Source organism: Biomphalaria glabrata, chromosome 15, assembly GCF_947242115.1.
Source record: "Biomphalaria glabrata chromosome 15, xgBioGlab47.1, whole genome shotgun sequence".
NCBI lineage: Eukaryota > Metazoa > Mollusca > Gastropoda > Planorbidae > Biomphalaria > Biomphalaria glabrata.
The window spans coordinates 26,320,164-26,337,051 of record NC_074725.1 but is presented as its reverse complement, the minus strand read 5'-3'; the positions used below and the strand labels follow the sequence as shown (position 1 = coordinate 26,337,051).

Below are 16,888 nucleotides of genomic sequence, written 5' to 3'. Positions count from 1 at the left end.
GTTTGAGATAGAACCAGATATTGGTGAGGTGCTGAACACCATACAAAACTGGTTATGTGAACTTTGTACTTTCCAGAATTCTATGAATCATTCTATGGACAAACTGATACGTAACGTGCAAGGCCAGGTCAATCCAGTAAGAGAGAGGAGTCCATCATTCAACAACAATGAACCGTTACTCATTCAAGACTGTGGCTGTACTTATAGTTACAAAGAATGCGTCAATGTTAACAAGAAAAACGCAGATGAACAGAAAGAGACAGTTGAAGCAATAGAAGAAGTCTGCTACGCGACTGAAACTTTTGCTGTACCAGTTTTGAGTGCTACAACGACCCGAAGAGAGCAGGACAACTTTGAGCCTGCGTTAGAGCCTGTCACTTTGGACCTTAAGGACCCCTGTCGATCTGCCAGTGCCTACGAGGGGAACTTGAATTTTGATTGTTGCATTCAGGCGGTAAGCAACAACTGTACATGCGGTGCTTCACGAAGGGAGTGCAAATGTCAGGAAACTCATCAACAGGGTCTGAAACCAGTGGACTTCGATACTTCTGTTTTCACCAGCGAGAGAGGCCCTGAAGGTGGTCAGAATAACCCTGCAGCTGATGGACTTTTGCACCTGAAACGTTGTAAAGGTGCCTTACAGACAATTCTCCCTGAGACGGCTGAGGCTGACAGTTTGTTAAACAGCGTGGCTTCATGTGGGTCTACAGCTCTTTCACGAGTCATCCTTAGAAAGGGTCTGATGAAGCGCAGTTCTGAATCAACTGCATTAACAACAACAAGAGCTGTCACTACCACTCGATGTGTCAGGTGGCTGACGCCAGCGACAACCGTCAGGATGGAGAGGCCACGTTAGCGACATCGTGTCGAAAGAAACTTGGTCAACTGGAGAAGGAGAAAACGGCACCTGCAGAGAGCAGTGTGGATCGCTTTGTGGGGAACACGCTCCCTGCCGTCTGTAGCTCCCACAGACCGACCTCCACCTGCACTGACCAACGTCCACCACCCTGTAGGGCACCTGAATCTGTTCGGGACGAACAGATCTGAGAAGGGGGCAATGTTGTAACCACGCTCCAGCGCTACACTAATGGTGCGCATCTGAGCACTACTGAACACGACTAGTGAAAGACATATAGAGACAGGAAGAAGGACTGTTGTTAGCCGGCTAAAAAGTCATGGGAGTCTGAACAGTCTGGTGCTGAGTGCTGTCCTGTCTGATACTAGGAAACTGTGTGGGAGACCTGGAGCGACACTGGGAAGTATGTCGGTGGTCTGTTCTGTGTTCTGGTATGAAGTAGGACTCTTAGAACTTAAGACATATTACTCCCTGTGACTTTGTAGCAGACGTCCAAGTCTAACTAGTAACTATTACTATTTGTTGTTGCTTATACTAGTTATAATAAATAAATACATCGTTTACTGTTGCCGACCTGTCTTTCGTTGAGTGCCTGCCCTAGAGAGTTACAACAATATATATATATCAAACAAATAAACCCTAAGACAAGTACATTATCTCTTAAAGAAATTAAACAAAACAATAATAATAAATCAATTAAAAACTTAAATACCAAAATACTCCACTCGATCAACCCTAATCAATGGAACACAAAACAATAAACTAGTACTTACTTTACTTAACCTAAAATCTAAAAAAAATAATCTCAGACTAAACCCAAAACTGGCAAACCCCAATAAAATACTCTAATTCCTGCCTACTACCTAGATCTATCAGTTACCAAACAACTCTAAATACCCACTAGACCTAAGCTTAAAATACAACAAAAAAAAGGTACAAGAAGGCGATGGCAGACTAATGGCAGTAAGGATAGCAGGCTGTGACAAGTCAAAAACTCGCTGTCAGAGTCACTCAAATTTATCACAGCATTAATTATTATTTTTCATTATTTATTTATTTTATTTTAATTATTTCCCCATCCTACCCCTGAATTCTCCACCCTCACCACCTTTTCCGCTCCAGGCTAGACTTAGTTGACCACATTGGAGATAGCTAAAGCGCGTCCTTTCATTCATCTGCCCTTGATCGGGGAAAGGTACACACACAATCTCTTTTAGCTTGCCCGCCGGATGTCTGAAGGACGGTCGCGGTTGACACCACCTTGGAGAAAATTAGGCCAGTCCTTTCATTTATCTGCCCTTGACCGGGGCAAAGATAGACACGTTCTCTTTAGTCTTATCCGCGGATGTCCGCCGCGATTGACCCCCCCCCCCTTGGGTGGAATGCAGGTCACTCTTCCCCCCCACGTCCCTCTTTGATCTAAGAGATTACACGGGTCAATACACCGCGTGGTACTCCAAGGTGTGACGCTTGTCGGACTTCACCCACGTGTAAGCTAATTCTTAGCCTAGGACGTTTCCTGTGTCCGCCCACATTTCCCAGGCATATATAAGTAGATTAAATAAAGTCAGACCCTCTCTTTCTCATTCGAGCTGAGCTATCGAGTCTGGACTATATCACTCATTCTTTCTCCAAGAGGAATACCTGGTGGTAAGCCGAACTTAATCACAAGTTCCATCTCAATTACTTTGTGCTATTTCCATTGGATATTATCATGTGTATTTTGCTTAGTTCATTTATATTTAATTAGTGCACTGTGTATTTCTCACTGGCGTAAGTAGAAAACATAAACATGTCCTATGTATTTATTTATGTATTGCATTAATCTATTAATGCTACGTTGCTCAATTGATCGTTGATGCAACCATGTATATACTTGTACATCTTATTTTATTTCTTTTATCTCGGTTGACAGCCTTGATAATCTTACTAGCGCACTGATACTGCGTCTAGAAAAGAGATATGAATTATCTTCCCTGTAATGGATTATCTCCCCTTTACTCATTTTACTCTAATGAGAGTTGCGCCGCTTGAAGGGACATTCAAGCACGCTCCATTGTTCTCGACCCACGGTCATATGCAAACAAAGCGTCTCGGTCTCTGACCACCGCCCAACTCACCCCCCCCCCTTTTTCTTTCTTTACCCACCTGTGTTGTTTATTTGAGATTATTATTTCCCCTTCTATGTACATTTTTATATTATTACGTTCTCTTTCATGTACATTTTTATATTGCTACTATCTGCCATCTATTTTCCAAATCCCATTTGTCATCATCTCCCCTTTATGCTCTAAAGCAATTTTACCAATCTGACGAATGCACCTCAGTCGAGGGCATCGATAAGATGTATGAGAGACATGTCCTAACTTGTCTTTATTTATCCGCAGCCTCCCTCAGGTGTCTGTCTATTTATCGGATTACTTACCTGCCTATTTGCCTATCACCTATTGCCTAGTTATTGGATCAACGATCTATTTACCGGCAGTTGTGCTTAGTGCTATTCAGCGCTGCATTTGCCTACTGAGATCTACTCAACTCTACCACTTGGCGCTATCGGCATTGCCCGCCTATTCGACAGCCCACCTATCAAGCTGTTAGGCGCGACGTCCCTATAGAGTCAGATCTGTGCGAGACGTCATAGCTACGCCAACCCTCTGCAACTCACTGGACATATCCTGTTACCTACACTGCCCACGGCAGATCAGCTCTGCCCGCAGTAACCTTGTGCCCACGGTATCCGGCCACCCGCCATACTGTGCCCACTACAGATACTAGAACTAGAACTTGGGACTGAGACTCCACAAGAACTATATCGCCGGCGTCCCTCTATCCGCTAGAGCGCCACCTCCAGCTGCAGAACCTCAAGCCAGGACACAGCCAGCTGCGACATCAACAGGAATACCAGCTAAGCCAGAGGACAAAGTGACATACTCTCTTATTATGTGCAAGAGTGATGATTAAATATAGGATATACTAGAGATAGATGCAAACCCTCCCCCTTTTATTATTATATGTATATTTATGTAAATAAATATCCTTTATTTTAACTTTTGTATCTATCTTTCATTGCTTTGTCTCGTTGCGTGTCTGCTCCCGATTCATATGCTGATAAGTGGGGGTGTGATAGCATTAAAAATAATCATCCCCTAGACATAAAACGTGCCAAACACACGTCACATTTCCCCACCTGTCACACAGGCAATCCAAGCTGAATATAAGCACAATATAAACACAACACAAAACTTCACTTAATCATGACACGACTGTCAGCGTGAAAGAAAAGGGGCTTTCAACGTGTTTGTTGCTAGCTTATATCCGGCCCCGCGAACATATCAGAGAACATGACGTCATGCTAATTTTCTAAAACTAAACCTCGCTAATGAGAATCCTAATTTGTACTTTACCCTACACTTTAATAAATCCCAGCAGACCACTCAAGACACGGACTACCCAACATTATATATCAAAGTAAACTGCAGAAAAAAGAGAATCTTAAAAATTAAATCTTACAAAAATACAAAAAGGAAGAAGAAAGATATTTATGTTCTAAACTCGTACAGGGACCTTATACCGCTTCTAGACTTGCGCTTAGACTGAAATTAGAAAATAACTACTAACCTAACCTAAGCGCTAAAGACAAAAATACGTAGAACTAATCAGGGACAAAGAAATGGAAACAGTGCCAACAACTCTAAGACTAGTTAACTATTTTAAAAAATACTTTTCCTCCACGAGTAAAACACAAAAAGACTAAAACTAAAAGATGGTTACAAATAGCGGAAACTAAAAACATACAGCACTGACCTATGTAAGAAGAAAAGACACTAAATTAAATTATTCTAGCCTGGCCTATATAAAGTACACAGATTGAAATACAGATAAAAATAGATAAAAAATAGACCTGGGGTCGCACGCTCACACATGTACACACTAAGCGCACATACATTCCCAAAGTTAAGGAAGAGTGTACTCACAGTGAAACGTTTCTTCCCAGGTCCCCCTCTGATGGCTGGTCTGAGATCCGGCTGAGACATGGATGTGCCACTTCCAGCACTGCGGCTGCTATTCCCTGAATGTCCTGAATACGCTGACCACGACATTATGATGGACAAAATTCACTAAATTGCCAACACAAGACCCAAAAGTGTATTCATATTCAGAGCCAAATCATGACGTTGAGGCTCCATTCAATCATAGGCCATGATTCGACAAAACAATAAAGTTATTTTATGTATAATGTAATAGTTCTCTTTAATACAAAATGGACCCATCTTTACCAGATCAATCTCTGAAAACAAAAGCAACATGTTATAAAAATAAATAATTGCTACAGTTTAAAAAACGTTTTGCTAATATTAAAGAACAGCAGAGCCAAATGGTAACATGTAATAGGAAAAAAGAATAGTTCTTAAAAACAAAGATTAAGAAAGAGAAAGAACCGCTAATTACTGCCATTTATCTAACAATTATAGGGATTAGCTCCCTTTCTGCTATATAAACAAAATTAATTAATTATTATTAAATGATTAACTAGTAAGTTAATTTTTGGATTGATTCCTGTATTATTATTGACTGTGAATAATTGTGCAAAATTCAACTTATTCTGAGAGTGGGAAAAGGGAGATAAAACGTGTCAAAACTTTATTAAGGGATTAAATATATACATATATCCACATTTCTCATTTAGAAGCATTGGCATTTATTCCCCTTGTTTACATATCAAACAAAATAATTAATCCCCAATTATTCATTAACTAATTGTTCAATTTTTTTATCGAAGTATGTCTTGTCAAATTCAATGAATAGTTGGGCAAAGATTTAGCTTGATCCAAGAACGGGAAATGGGAGAAAAAAAACATATTCAAACTCTTTAGAGGACAGACAAACAGACAGACAGAGTGAGTTGATATTTGCTTTTAAAAAAAATTAAAGAAACTATGATTGATTTAGCAAGAAGAGCATCGAAAGACGAAAACTGAGCTGTTTAGGCATATTGTAAGACGGGGATCACTTGCAACAGTCATCTCCCAATGTAAATTGAAGGGAGCTCAAAAGGAAAGGGTCGTCTGAAGAAAAGCTGGATGGACAATGTAATCACACAAACTGTTACAACACCTCCTAGGACGAAAGTGAAGGAACAGATGAGAAATGAGAGGTATAGCCATAGACTATATATTACATGGACTGCCAACTCTACGCACTAAGCCTATATTTTTCAATAAACAAGTCCCGTTCACGGAGGCGTCCTTGGTTGCGTGGTAAATTGACTTCCGGTAGATTTTCTTTTACGTATAAAGAAACCATTCTCGAAGATTTTTACCACCACTTTTACTGCAAATCATGAATGGAAACTGAATTGTTAAAGAAGATGTTACAGAGGTAAGTGTGCACAAATCAATTTCTGACTTAGATCTATAACTGTAAAGCTTTATAGCTGATTTTCTTAGCCAATATAGACTAATTAGCCAAGCCTGTATTTCGTGTATTTTCTTGTTTACGACATTGATTGAATTGAGGTTCTTGTGAGAGCATAGCCTCTTTCTCTCTCTCTATATATATATATAAACCAAATAGTAAGACTTATTCAGAAAGATAACCCGGTAAATTTATATCTATATGCTCTTACTATAATAGGCTAAAATGACCTTTCGTTTATAAGTTTTAAAAAAGTGCTATATTATGTGTAGGCCTAAAGTAAAAGTAATAAGTCTAGATGTAAAGTTTTCTCCGAGTTGAAAAATGTAAGAAAAGTATGTTTGGCATTTAGATGCTGTCGTTGATAAAATAGAAAAAGTACATTCTGTGATGTTTTATGGCAAGTTATTATAACACAGTGCAGGACAGGCCACTGTCCTGTTGCCTCATGTTTCTCACGGCTATGGCCAAATTTCGAATCCTGGTGCCCCCGTGCCTCATTTTCTGTTTGACTGCCCCAGACTTGCTGATCTCCGTCTCAACAGGTCAGAACCAAAAATTCTCGATCTGTATGGTGACATGTATGCACTACGCAATACAGCAGGGTTTCTGTCCAGGGCTTTTGCAAGAGAAGATTTGAGCCTCTCAAGCCCTCACTCAAATGGAGTTTGATGATGTTGACTTTTTATGCCCTTTTTTCTGTCTTGGTGAGAGTTATTGTAAGACTGAACTATTGACCTGCAGCTGTCGAAGTATTTACTAGCATTTGTAATAATTACTGCGAAAGGTAGTGAGAGCAGCATCGTCGTCAAACATCAGTTCCCTAATCAGGTTATGTAGTTTCCTCGTTTTGGTCAAGCCAGTTTAAGAAGCCTTCCATCCGATCTACTGTGGATATATAGGGCCTACTCCATCTTCCAAGGCGCTATGAGAGTACAGACGAAACCATTCCGAATAGTGTTGATGGCCAAAACCCATCCTTGTTTTACCCTGCTCTTGATAGATAATACCGGTACCTAAAAGTCTTAGAGGAAGAACTGTCAAACTTTACAGTTCATATCATGTGAAGCTAACAGTAGTTTGAATAGCTTATTTGGACAGACAATTTTCACTAGTAAAAACCACTTCTGCTTAGTGTGAGCATATTGCTAAATGAAGTTCATATTTCTATTACTTTCTACTCAAGTCACCCAAGAGAAATTTTATTTAAAGCGAAAACTTTTTATAATGCATTTTTCGTTGTTTTTGTTTACTTAAGGAGCATACTACTTCCACAAACCTGATTTGATTGTCACTAACTTTCAAATTGAAAGGGATCTATTACAAGTGAGATTTTTTTTTACTTTCTCCAATAACATTGTGTTATCAATACATGTATCACTTTAAAATACTTGTAATTGTGAAATAATAGGTAAAAAATCTCCTTAAGTACATGTTATATTTAATCCTATGCATAAAATTTATTTACATAAAAAAAAATCATTAAAGCAGGCCTAATTGTAGAGAAAAAATTATTTCTTGTGATTGCATTGAAATCAACTTTAAAGATGCTGTCCATTGTTGTAACATAAAGTAGTCTTACATTTTTTAATTAGCAAATATATATATTTATAACATGTCTAAACTAGTTTGAATTTCTTTTCTTTTTTTCTCAGCTGCTCATGAATTTCGAGATTTTACAGCTAATAGAGGAACAAATTTTATCTGCTTCCACTTAAGACAAACAGCATGGAAATGTGCTATTGTAATGAGTAAAAGATATTTGTCATTTAGAGTATCATGCAACAGCTAATTATCAGTCCACACATTTCAAGAAGAGGAAAAGAACAGTATAAGCTACATTCATTGATGCATTATTTATGAAGGGATGAAATTTCAGATAATATTCTGTTTATTTCATGAAATGAGAATAGGCCTACATCAGAAATTGAAATGGTCATCTTCAGTATTTAATGTTTCATCTAAAAATGATAATTATATTAATACATATTTGATGTACAAACAAATGAAAACCATTCAAACACTTTTTTTGTGTGAAGTATAGATGATTAAACTTGTAAGTGTCTGAACAATACTACATCGACATTAGCTTATTATTATAGACTTTTTACAGGAATGTATCTTAAGCTGGACTGAAAGAGAAAGTTGCTATAATTTAAATAATAAAATTTAATAGTCTGAACATGTAACTAAAAATTGAATAATGCTAATATTTATTGACAAGTGAATATTGGTAATGATGTGCTTTCTATTTTAATAAGTCAATAATATTAGTAAGAACAATATTATCTTCACTTTCTTAATATTATAAACACAATATTTTCTGAAAAGATTTTTTTAAATTATAGAAATAATGCTCAAGTCTTCAGAAATGGTAGTTTTCTGAATCATCAAATCAAGGACAACATAGTATTCATGAACTTCCAGCTATCAGCAAGCTCCTAGTAGGTATTATGGAGCACATTCTCCTTCACAGGCACTGGACAAATTCTAGTACTGTTGATGGAATAGAAACAACATACATTAAATTCATAACAAGTCACCAATTCAATCTTAGTTTCATATAGTAGCAAACTTCCATATGTTCAAGTCCTTTACGGATAAAATCAATTCTGAAAACATCTAACAAAACAGTTCCTTAAAAAGTATATTAGGATTATAGTAAAGTATATTAGAGGTTTTACACAAAAAATGCTATGGGAACATATTATGAAACTAAAATATTACAAAAAAAAGGAATAGTATAATAATAACAATATTTAATCTTTGACATTATATTCAGTAATATTATGAAAATTTAATGAATGATTAAATGCACTTGAAAGTGAAGGGAACAGATTTTTTTAAAAATTCAGGAAATTTTCTGCACAAGCATGCTGAGATAACCCAAATAAAGAGAGTCATTGAATATTGTACTGAGTGTTTGAAACATAATTTTTTACTGCATACATTAAATTATAAACATATCTTTGCAAATTTAAAGGGAGAATTTGAAGACAGCTTTTATTCTTTTTGCACTAAGATAAAAGTATTAAATTTTAAGCTGCCCTACTTACTGGAAGGAGGCCTGGTGGCTTAGCGGTAAAGCGCTTGGCTTCCGAACCGGGGACCGGGGTTCAAATCCTGGTGAAGACTGGAATTTTTAATTTGAGTCTGAGTCCACTCAGCTCTAATGGGTACCTGACATTAGTTGGGGAAAGTAATGGCGGTTGGTCACTGTGCTGGCCACATGACACCCTCGTTAACCGTAGGCAACAGAATGGTCAGAAACAGATGATCTTTACATCATCTGCCCTATCGATCACAAGGTCTGAAAGGGAAACTACTTTTTTTTTTACTTACTGGAAGTTTCGTAGGAAGAGTTTCTGGCATAACAAGTGAGTTTTGTGGCATTCATCCTATTGATAAATTCTTAGAAATAAGAAAGCATCATTTCTTCTTGAAATATACATCTGCGGAAAAGAAAAGAACAATTGCTTTTAATGTGAGCAATAATAAAATTCTAATTAAATTTAAAAAATCTCCAAAATATTTATAGTGACTTAGTTCAAAGAATTATGTAAAGACTTTCTTTAAGCATTTTCCCAACTCATCTGACATCCTTTTCCACCAAGATAACTGGTTAATCTGTACTTCTAATTGAGAATTGTTGCATAATATATTTAATTCTTATGCAAGAAAGTATAATTTGAAGGAAAACACCTTAGATAACAAAAGAGTGGTATTGGCCTGCATGAGAAAACTATCACTTTAGAAATACCCTGCACAGGCTGGAGGGAATATAATATGTTTTATTTACAACATAACAACAATATTGTGTAAATATTCACCTATAAGTTAGCTTTAAATAAAATAGCACATGGATTCTTACAATTAAAATAGACTTACATAACGTTTAAAAATAAATGATTAATTACTTAAAAACTTACTGTTAAATGTATTTATACAGCTTCTGGCACTGTGTGAAAACTCCTTTGAAAACAATAAGAGCATTTTGTGGCAGTATCTGGGTAAATACTTGATTCCACACATTGAATGGTAGCAATTAGAGCCCTTTGGGTACCTTTCAACATCCTTTGTGTACTTCTTTGGTAGTTAACCCTGGAAGACCCAGTGGGTCACGGGTGACCCATAACCGAAAAATACGTTTAAGTAAATGTCTACTTCATTTTTTATGTAATTTTTACCATGAATACCCAGTGGCCCATCTATGGAACACAAGGGAAGCAATTATTATGTTACAGTTTTCTTATTACTGAATGATATCCCCTTTTGCATATGGCTACCTCCATGCGAAGTTGGAATCTCAGTATACGACCGAATTAAATTATTTTTTTACTGCTTTATACAAGGTAAGACACAATCTTGTTGTTATTATTATATATCTAGATAATGTATTTAATGATTATATATATTATTTGATATGAATTAGTAACCAGTTTAGTATTGATTACACTTTTAAATTCATTGGGTCATGGGTGACCCACTGGGGCTTAGAGGGAAAAAAAATCTAGACCTAATGAATACTAAGACGTCCTCTAGTCTAGACGTAGATCAGCAGTATCATTGTCAATAATTAATACAATATTTTATTTTAGTATTATAATTTACAGTATTAATTATTTTAACAAGATCTCTGAAGTTATTTTATAAATTAATACATTTCATGATAAAGTAAGTGACAGTCTATATTCTATCTATATATAAACTATAATATTTTTTTTTTACTATGATATTACTATTAGATCTACATCTAATCTGGATCATTTTTTTTTTCTCAACAGAATAATGTCAGCTTCATTCCCTAAGAAATTCACTGCTCAAGAAGTGCTAGATATTTTAGAAGTAATTGACTACAATGATTCAACTGATGATGAAGACTATGAATAGTATGAACAAGAACCTGATAAAAGGAAACAGAACGCAAGACCTCAATTCTTCCGAATCATCTTCTGATTTAGAAGAGACAGAACCCTTGCCATTTACTTATAGTGCCTCTTTAAAATTAAAATAAGGTGGCAGGATGGCTGCCTGGTCTTGCGGTTTGCGTGCTGGACTGTCGTTCGGATTTATTGACTGTCGAGGGTTCAAACCCTGCCCGCTCCCATCCCCCGTCGTCCTGCGGGAGGTTTGGACTAGGAAGTAAACTATCTTCAACTCTGAAGGAACATCTGAATTATGTAAAACATTTTAAAACATTTTTACAATAACCAATGTGGGAGTGCTAAGAAAAGCAGGGCGCCAGGACATCTACTTTGTTATCAGGAGCTAATGCCTTGGCAGGCTTGGCCACGTTCATAGAATGCCAGTAGGTTGACTTCTACAAGACATTCTGTATGGCGATCTAACAGAAGGCAAGAGAGCCACTGGTCGTCCACTCTTGCAGTATACCGATGTGTGCAAACACAACATAAAGCTCATCAAAATGGACACTAGCAGCAGCGTATCAGTTATTGGCCTCTTTAGTCATACAAGAAGTTGCCAAGGGAAAAGATTGTCTCTCGAGACATAAAATGCCACAGATACCTATGAGTATAGTGTTTAAAAAAGTGGAGGAAATATCGACATCAATAAAATAAAAAAATATTATTTTCTAACATTTTTTAAATATTTTTTTTTACTTTTATGAAAGTATATTAATTATTACCAACAAAGCCCAGTGGGTCACCTGTGGAACAAATCGAAAAAGTAGGTCACGGTCACATGACCTAAAAAATTATTATTGATATTGAATTAGGAGCATGTTATACATATGTATACCAAAGGAAATAATTTTAGAACCGCTGTAAGATAATGTGGGTCTCTGAGGGTCTAGACTTGAAATTATCCTAGATCTAGTCTGGAGTCAACTAGAGCTAGATTCTATATCTTTATTCTCTGGGTTTATCAGACACACAAAGATGATGAATCTAGAGACTCGACGTTCATAATATTTTTAGTCATAATTTTGAGTACTATAGGCATAGCCAGATTTTTTATAAAAACAAATTATTATTTTACAAACTTAAAAATGGGCATTTACATAAATAGTGTTTAGTGTTCTATTATATATATATATATACTAGACATATGTTACCCGCGGGTCTTTATTTGCGCATTACTGTTGATATAGTCACTGAGAGTGTTTTGTAAACAATTAAACGAAATAATAATGTAATAAGTAAAGCGAATGTGTCAATGTAAAAATAGTGTGAATGAAGCTATGAAATCAAAATAGCTAATAGGCTTAAATCCATTTTTTTCAAATTAAAACATTTGCTTGTAGGCCTACATATATTTGATTAAAATTTGAGATGAATAGACTTAATTTTGTATGTTCATGTGTTACAGTATAAAGTAGATCTTGAGGTAGACATAGATCTAAATCTACACTAATCTAGAGGCTTTTATAGAGTTCATTCTGTGTTGCGCATGCGTAACCTTTTTTCATGAATGAATATAGGCCTATCTTAACACGGCTACGCAGCTTTATTTATCGAACAGCGAACGAATGTATTAAAAATGCTTTAGAAAAACAAATTTGAATGTTAATTTGATTAGTATGTTTATGTGTTAAAGCATAAAACTATCTTTGCGAAAAGAAGTTTTATCATCTTAGAGTTCAATAAGTGTTTTAGACCTAGGCCTAGGAATAGACTCAGTAGAGAGATGTGTTAATCACTGTTAATGTGTAACCATTTGGTAATGTCTAATAAAAGGATGTTCGCCAGACAATACCCGCGGCCTGCGGGCCTAAGTTTGTGTTTACTAATCTAGTGGATTGGATTTAGATGTATGTTAAACTTAACTAATGATCCTTTCAAGTTTTTTCTCTTTCGCTACGAAAATAAAATTAGGTTTGCGAAAATGGGATTACCCGAAGCCGATACATTCATATCTATTAAAAACGAAAAGAGCGATAGCTTTGTTAAATGAATGGGATTATAAAGTGAACAATTAAACGAAATAATTTTTAGTACGCGATTCATGAATGAATATAGATCTAGGCCTTTAACTCGGCTTCGCAGCTTTCGTAAATAAATGGAGCTTTAGAAAACCAAATTTGAATGTTTATTTGATCAAAATATGAAATGAATGGACTTTAATTAATATGTTTATGTGTTAAAGTATAAAACTATCTGTGCGAAGAGAAGTTTTATCATCTTAGAGTTGAATTAGAGTTTTAGATCTAGGGATGGGATTATAAAGTAAACAATTAAACGAATTAATATTTAGTACGCGATTCATTACGGAATTGTCTAATGAAAGAATGTTCGTCAGGAAATCTGTAATCACAGATATAAGGAACTAAGTAATGTAAAAAATGCTTTTGAAACACAAAATTGAAGATTAATTTTATTATATAATGAAATCAATGGATCTTCTTTTGTCTTTTCATGTGTCAAAGTAAACATTTATATGCGCAAAGTGTATTTCTTAAAATTAGATCTAGGTCTAAATCCTTTCTATCTTTTCTCATGTCAACATTGTAGACATGGCCTAGATCCATAAAATACAATAGCTGTAATAGAGTCGGACAACTTTATTTTTTTTTAGGTTCTTAAGTTTTTTTTAGGGCTACAATACATACACTACGGTCTAAGTTGGTACCCAAGAAACATTCCTGCCTAGTTTTATCAAGATTGGTCAAGCGGTTTTGATGTCCATAAGTAACATACATACATACATACCCCTCACATTCTACTTTATAATATATATATATATATATATAGTAGTGTAGTAGTGTGTTGTGTGTAAGTTCGTATTTGTAGATAAAGTTTATAGCCATAGCCATAGGTCACTACATCTGGGTGAAAGTCTACATGTTTATGTGTACAATCACTTTCTAGTGAAGTAGAGCCTAATGATTCTAAACTTTTATTGGGCGAATATATTCGAAACAATATCAGATCTTTTCATAGCTTTTAGAAGAATTGGATGTTATTTGGGATTCTAGTTAGTTAAAAAAAAAACACTAAAAACTTGAAGGCCGAAATTTTTATGCAGATTTTTCAGTTAGTCATACATACATCGTTGATTTTTTTTTTTTTATGGTTGATTTCCCATTACTATAGATAAAAATGCACATTATCTTGAAATTAAAATCAAATTGAATAAAAAAAAATATTTGTAGATCTGAACAAAAGTTGGTTAAGATGTAAGATTGTATGCTTATTGACTCACTATATTGTTATTTTATTTAGACTGACTCATTCACAGACTTAACTTAGGCCTATATCACCCATTATATACAAAATTAATAAATGACACTCTCGGAAATGTATTGACTCTTTCAGATTGACGCTTATCACATTTAAAATATACATTGTAAAAATAATGATAATAATTATCAAATGTGATAAAAAAAAAAAGAAAAACAAATAATCCAAACTGGCAGCACCAATTAGCAGACAATTAATGTCGTAAACAAGAATACACGAAATACAGGCTTGGCTAATTATCTATATTGGCTAAGAAAATCAGTTACAAAGCTTTATAGTCATAGATCTAAGTCACAAATTGATTTGTGCACACTTACCTCTGTAACATCGTGTATATGACAATTAAGTTTCCATTTATGATGTGCTGTAAAAGTGATGGTAAAAATCTTCGGGAATAGTTTCTTTATATAGTAACAAATTCTACCGGAAGTCAATTTACCACGCAACCAAGGACGCCTCGGTGAATGGAACTTATGCTTAGTTTCCTTAGTGTTGGCAGTCCATGTAATATATAGTCTATGGTATAGCCAAGATGAAGATTATATTCTGTAGCATCATAAAAAGTAAAGTTCCCCCCTTTCGGACCTCGCGATCTATACTACAGAAGATGTTAATGTCATCTGTTTCTTTGACCAACGCTTAATGAGCAGGGTGTCGTGTGGCCAGCACAATGACCAACCGCCTTTACTTTCCCCAACTTAAGTCAGGTATCCATTAGAGTTGGATGGAATCAGGGACGCCCTAGGAATCACGAAATTCCAAATCAACTGTCCTCACCGAGGTTCGAACCTTGTACCCCAAGTTCAGAAGCCAAGCGCTTACACCACGCCCCCAGGTGTATTATCATAATGCGCCTCATTTTGAATTCTTTATCTTAAACCTTTCCTACCACTGGACACAGCTGACAAAGGTCAGGGTCAAATAAGGCTAATCTCTTTCTCTTTAAAGAGATATTATATTTACAAAACATTAATAAGTATTTTATAAAATACTTTGTATCTAGAGAGTACATTATTTTACTACCATTCACTACACAATTGTGTTAAAGTAAATATGAAGTCTCTGACAGAGAGCATTCATTTGTTTATAACTACGACGGAATTGAACTAAACATCTATTATGATAGTTCAAGTTTTCAGGAAAGGTTTTTGTACAGACTGTTGTGTCAGTATCTATATAAAAACAATAATCAGCGTATTGTAGACATTGTTTCGTCTTCTTAATTTTCATTTTTGGTTCTAAGCGTCCTAAAGTTTTTAAGGAAATTGCAAACAATTTTCGTAACGAATTATATTCTTCTATTAACAAAATAAAAAAAAAATTATATCTCGCATTTTGTTTTAATAAAACAATCGAAACACTCGATCTTTTTTAACAAAGATTTAACAAAGTCTAGAATCCGATCACTTACAAAAAAAACAACTAAACAATAAAAATTTTAAAAATTAAATGGAGAAGAGCAGGGGCGTACCTGGGAATTTTCCAACGTTTGGGGGCCAGGAGGGGGTCTTGACCTCTTGGGAGCCCCTACATTTTGCGTAATATTTAATTTTTATTGTAAAAAAACATTCATTAGGGGCCCCCTTCAAGTAGGGGCCCGGAGAGATTTTCAAATTTTCCCCATCCTCCACCCACCCTAGCTACGCCACTGGAAGGGAGAGAGAATATAGAAGAGAGAAAGAAAAAGAGACAGAGACATAATGAAGGAGAGAACGAGGGAAAGGAGAAGGAAAAAGAGAGAGATAAAAAAATCGTTAAAGAAGAAAGAGAGGAAGAGATACAGAGAAAGAAAAGAGAAAACTGAGAAAAAAGGGAGGATAAAACAAAATGAGAGAGAGAGAAAAAGTGAGAAATTGAATAAAAATGAGATAAAGGGACGTAAGAAAGGGTAGAGAGAAAGCAGAGAGACAAATCCGCTAAAAAAAAGTATTAGAAAGAATTGTAAATATACCGTAAGTGAGATACCACTCTGTCAATAGAGAACTATACCTTTTTTTACAGTGTTAATTTGTGATTTAAATCAGGTATAAATGTCTAGTTTTATTAAATGTTGACTTACTCAAATTTGTCCTGGTAGTCCCTATCCCATGGAAAAAAAAAGTCCTTAAAAATATACATTTATTGAACATGTAAATATTCCCTTTGAGAAACACAAACTACTAACAGTACATGCAGGCACAATCCTTTCAACTCTTATTTTGTATTAGAGTTTGTCATAGAGACTGATTCATTTCACTTTTCCAAAATACACTAAACAAAAAACGCAAGATAAGGTCAAATATTGTCTGAATCTCGACAATAAATAGACATAGCACTTACTTCTCCAACGTAAACATCGAAGCAGAAGTATTACCCCCAACATTTAGACTCATCAACAGATGATGACCCGATAAAGGGACAAGTTTGGCCGAATGTG

The 16,888-nt window shown here is 35.5% G+C and overlaps 1 protein-coding gene and 2 long non-coding RNA genes across 3 annotated transcripts in view; 2 read left to right on the top strand and 1 right to left on the bottom strand.

The window, feature by feature from the left end:
- LOC106063671 (uncharacterized) overlaps window positions 1-16,888 on the bottom strand; it is a 71,034-nt gene extending 54,146 nt beyond the window's left edge. The window contains exons 1-2 of the mRNA XM_056012744.1: window positions 16,532-16,888; window positions 4,831-5,144 (exon numbers count right to left, since the gene is read on the bottom strand). Of these exons, the coding sequence (XP_055868719.1) occupies window positions 4,831-4,956 (126 nt within the window). The 5' untranslated portion in view covers window positions 4,957-5,144; window positions 16,532-16,888. The remainder of the gene's footprint in view (window positions 1-4,830; window positions 5,145-16,531) is intronic.
- Window positions 6,025-8,339, top strand: LOC129923127 (uncharacterized). Its single transcript, XR_008775057.1, has 3 exons — window positions 6,025-6,235; window positions 7,530-7,597; window positions 7,927-8,339. It is a non-coding gene; the product is annotated as an uncharacterized LOC129923127 (long non-coding RNA).
- Window positions 10,373-11,872, top strand: LOC129923126 (uncharacterized). Its single transcript, XR_008775056.1, has 2 exons — window positions 10,373-10,623; window positions 11,056-11,872. It is a non-coding gene; the product is annotated as an uncharacterized LOC129923126 (long non-coding RNA).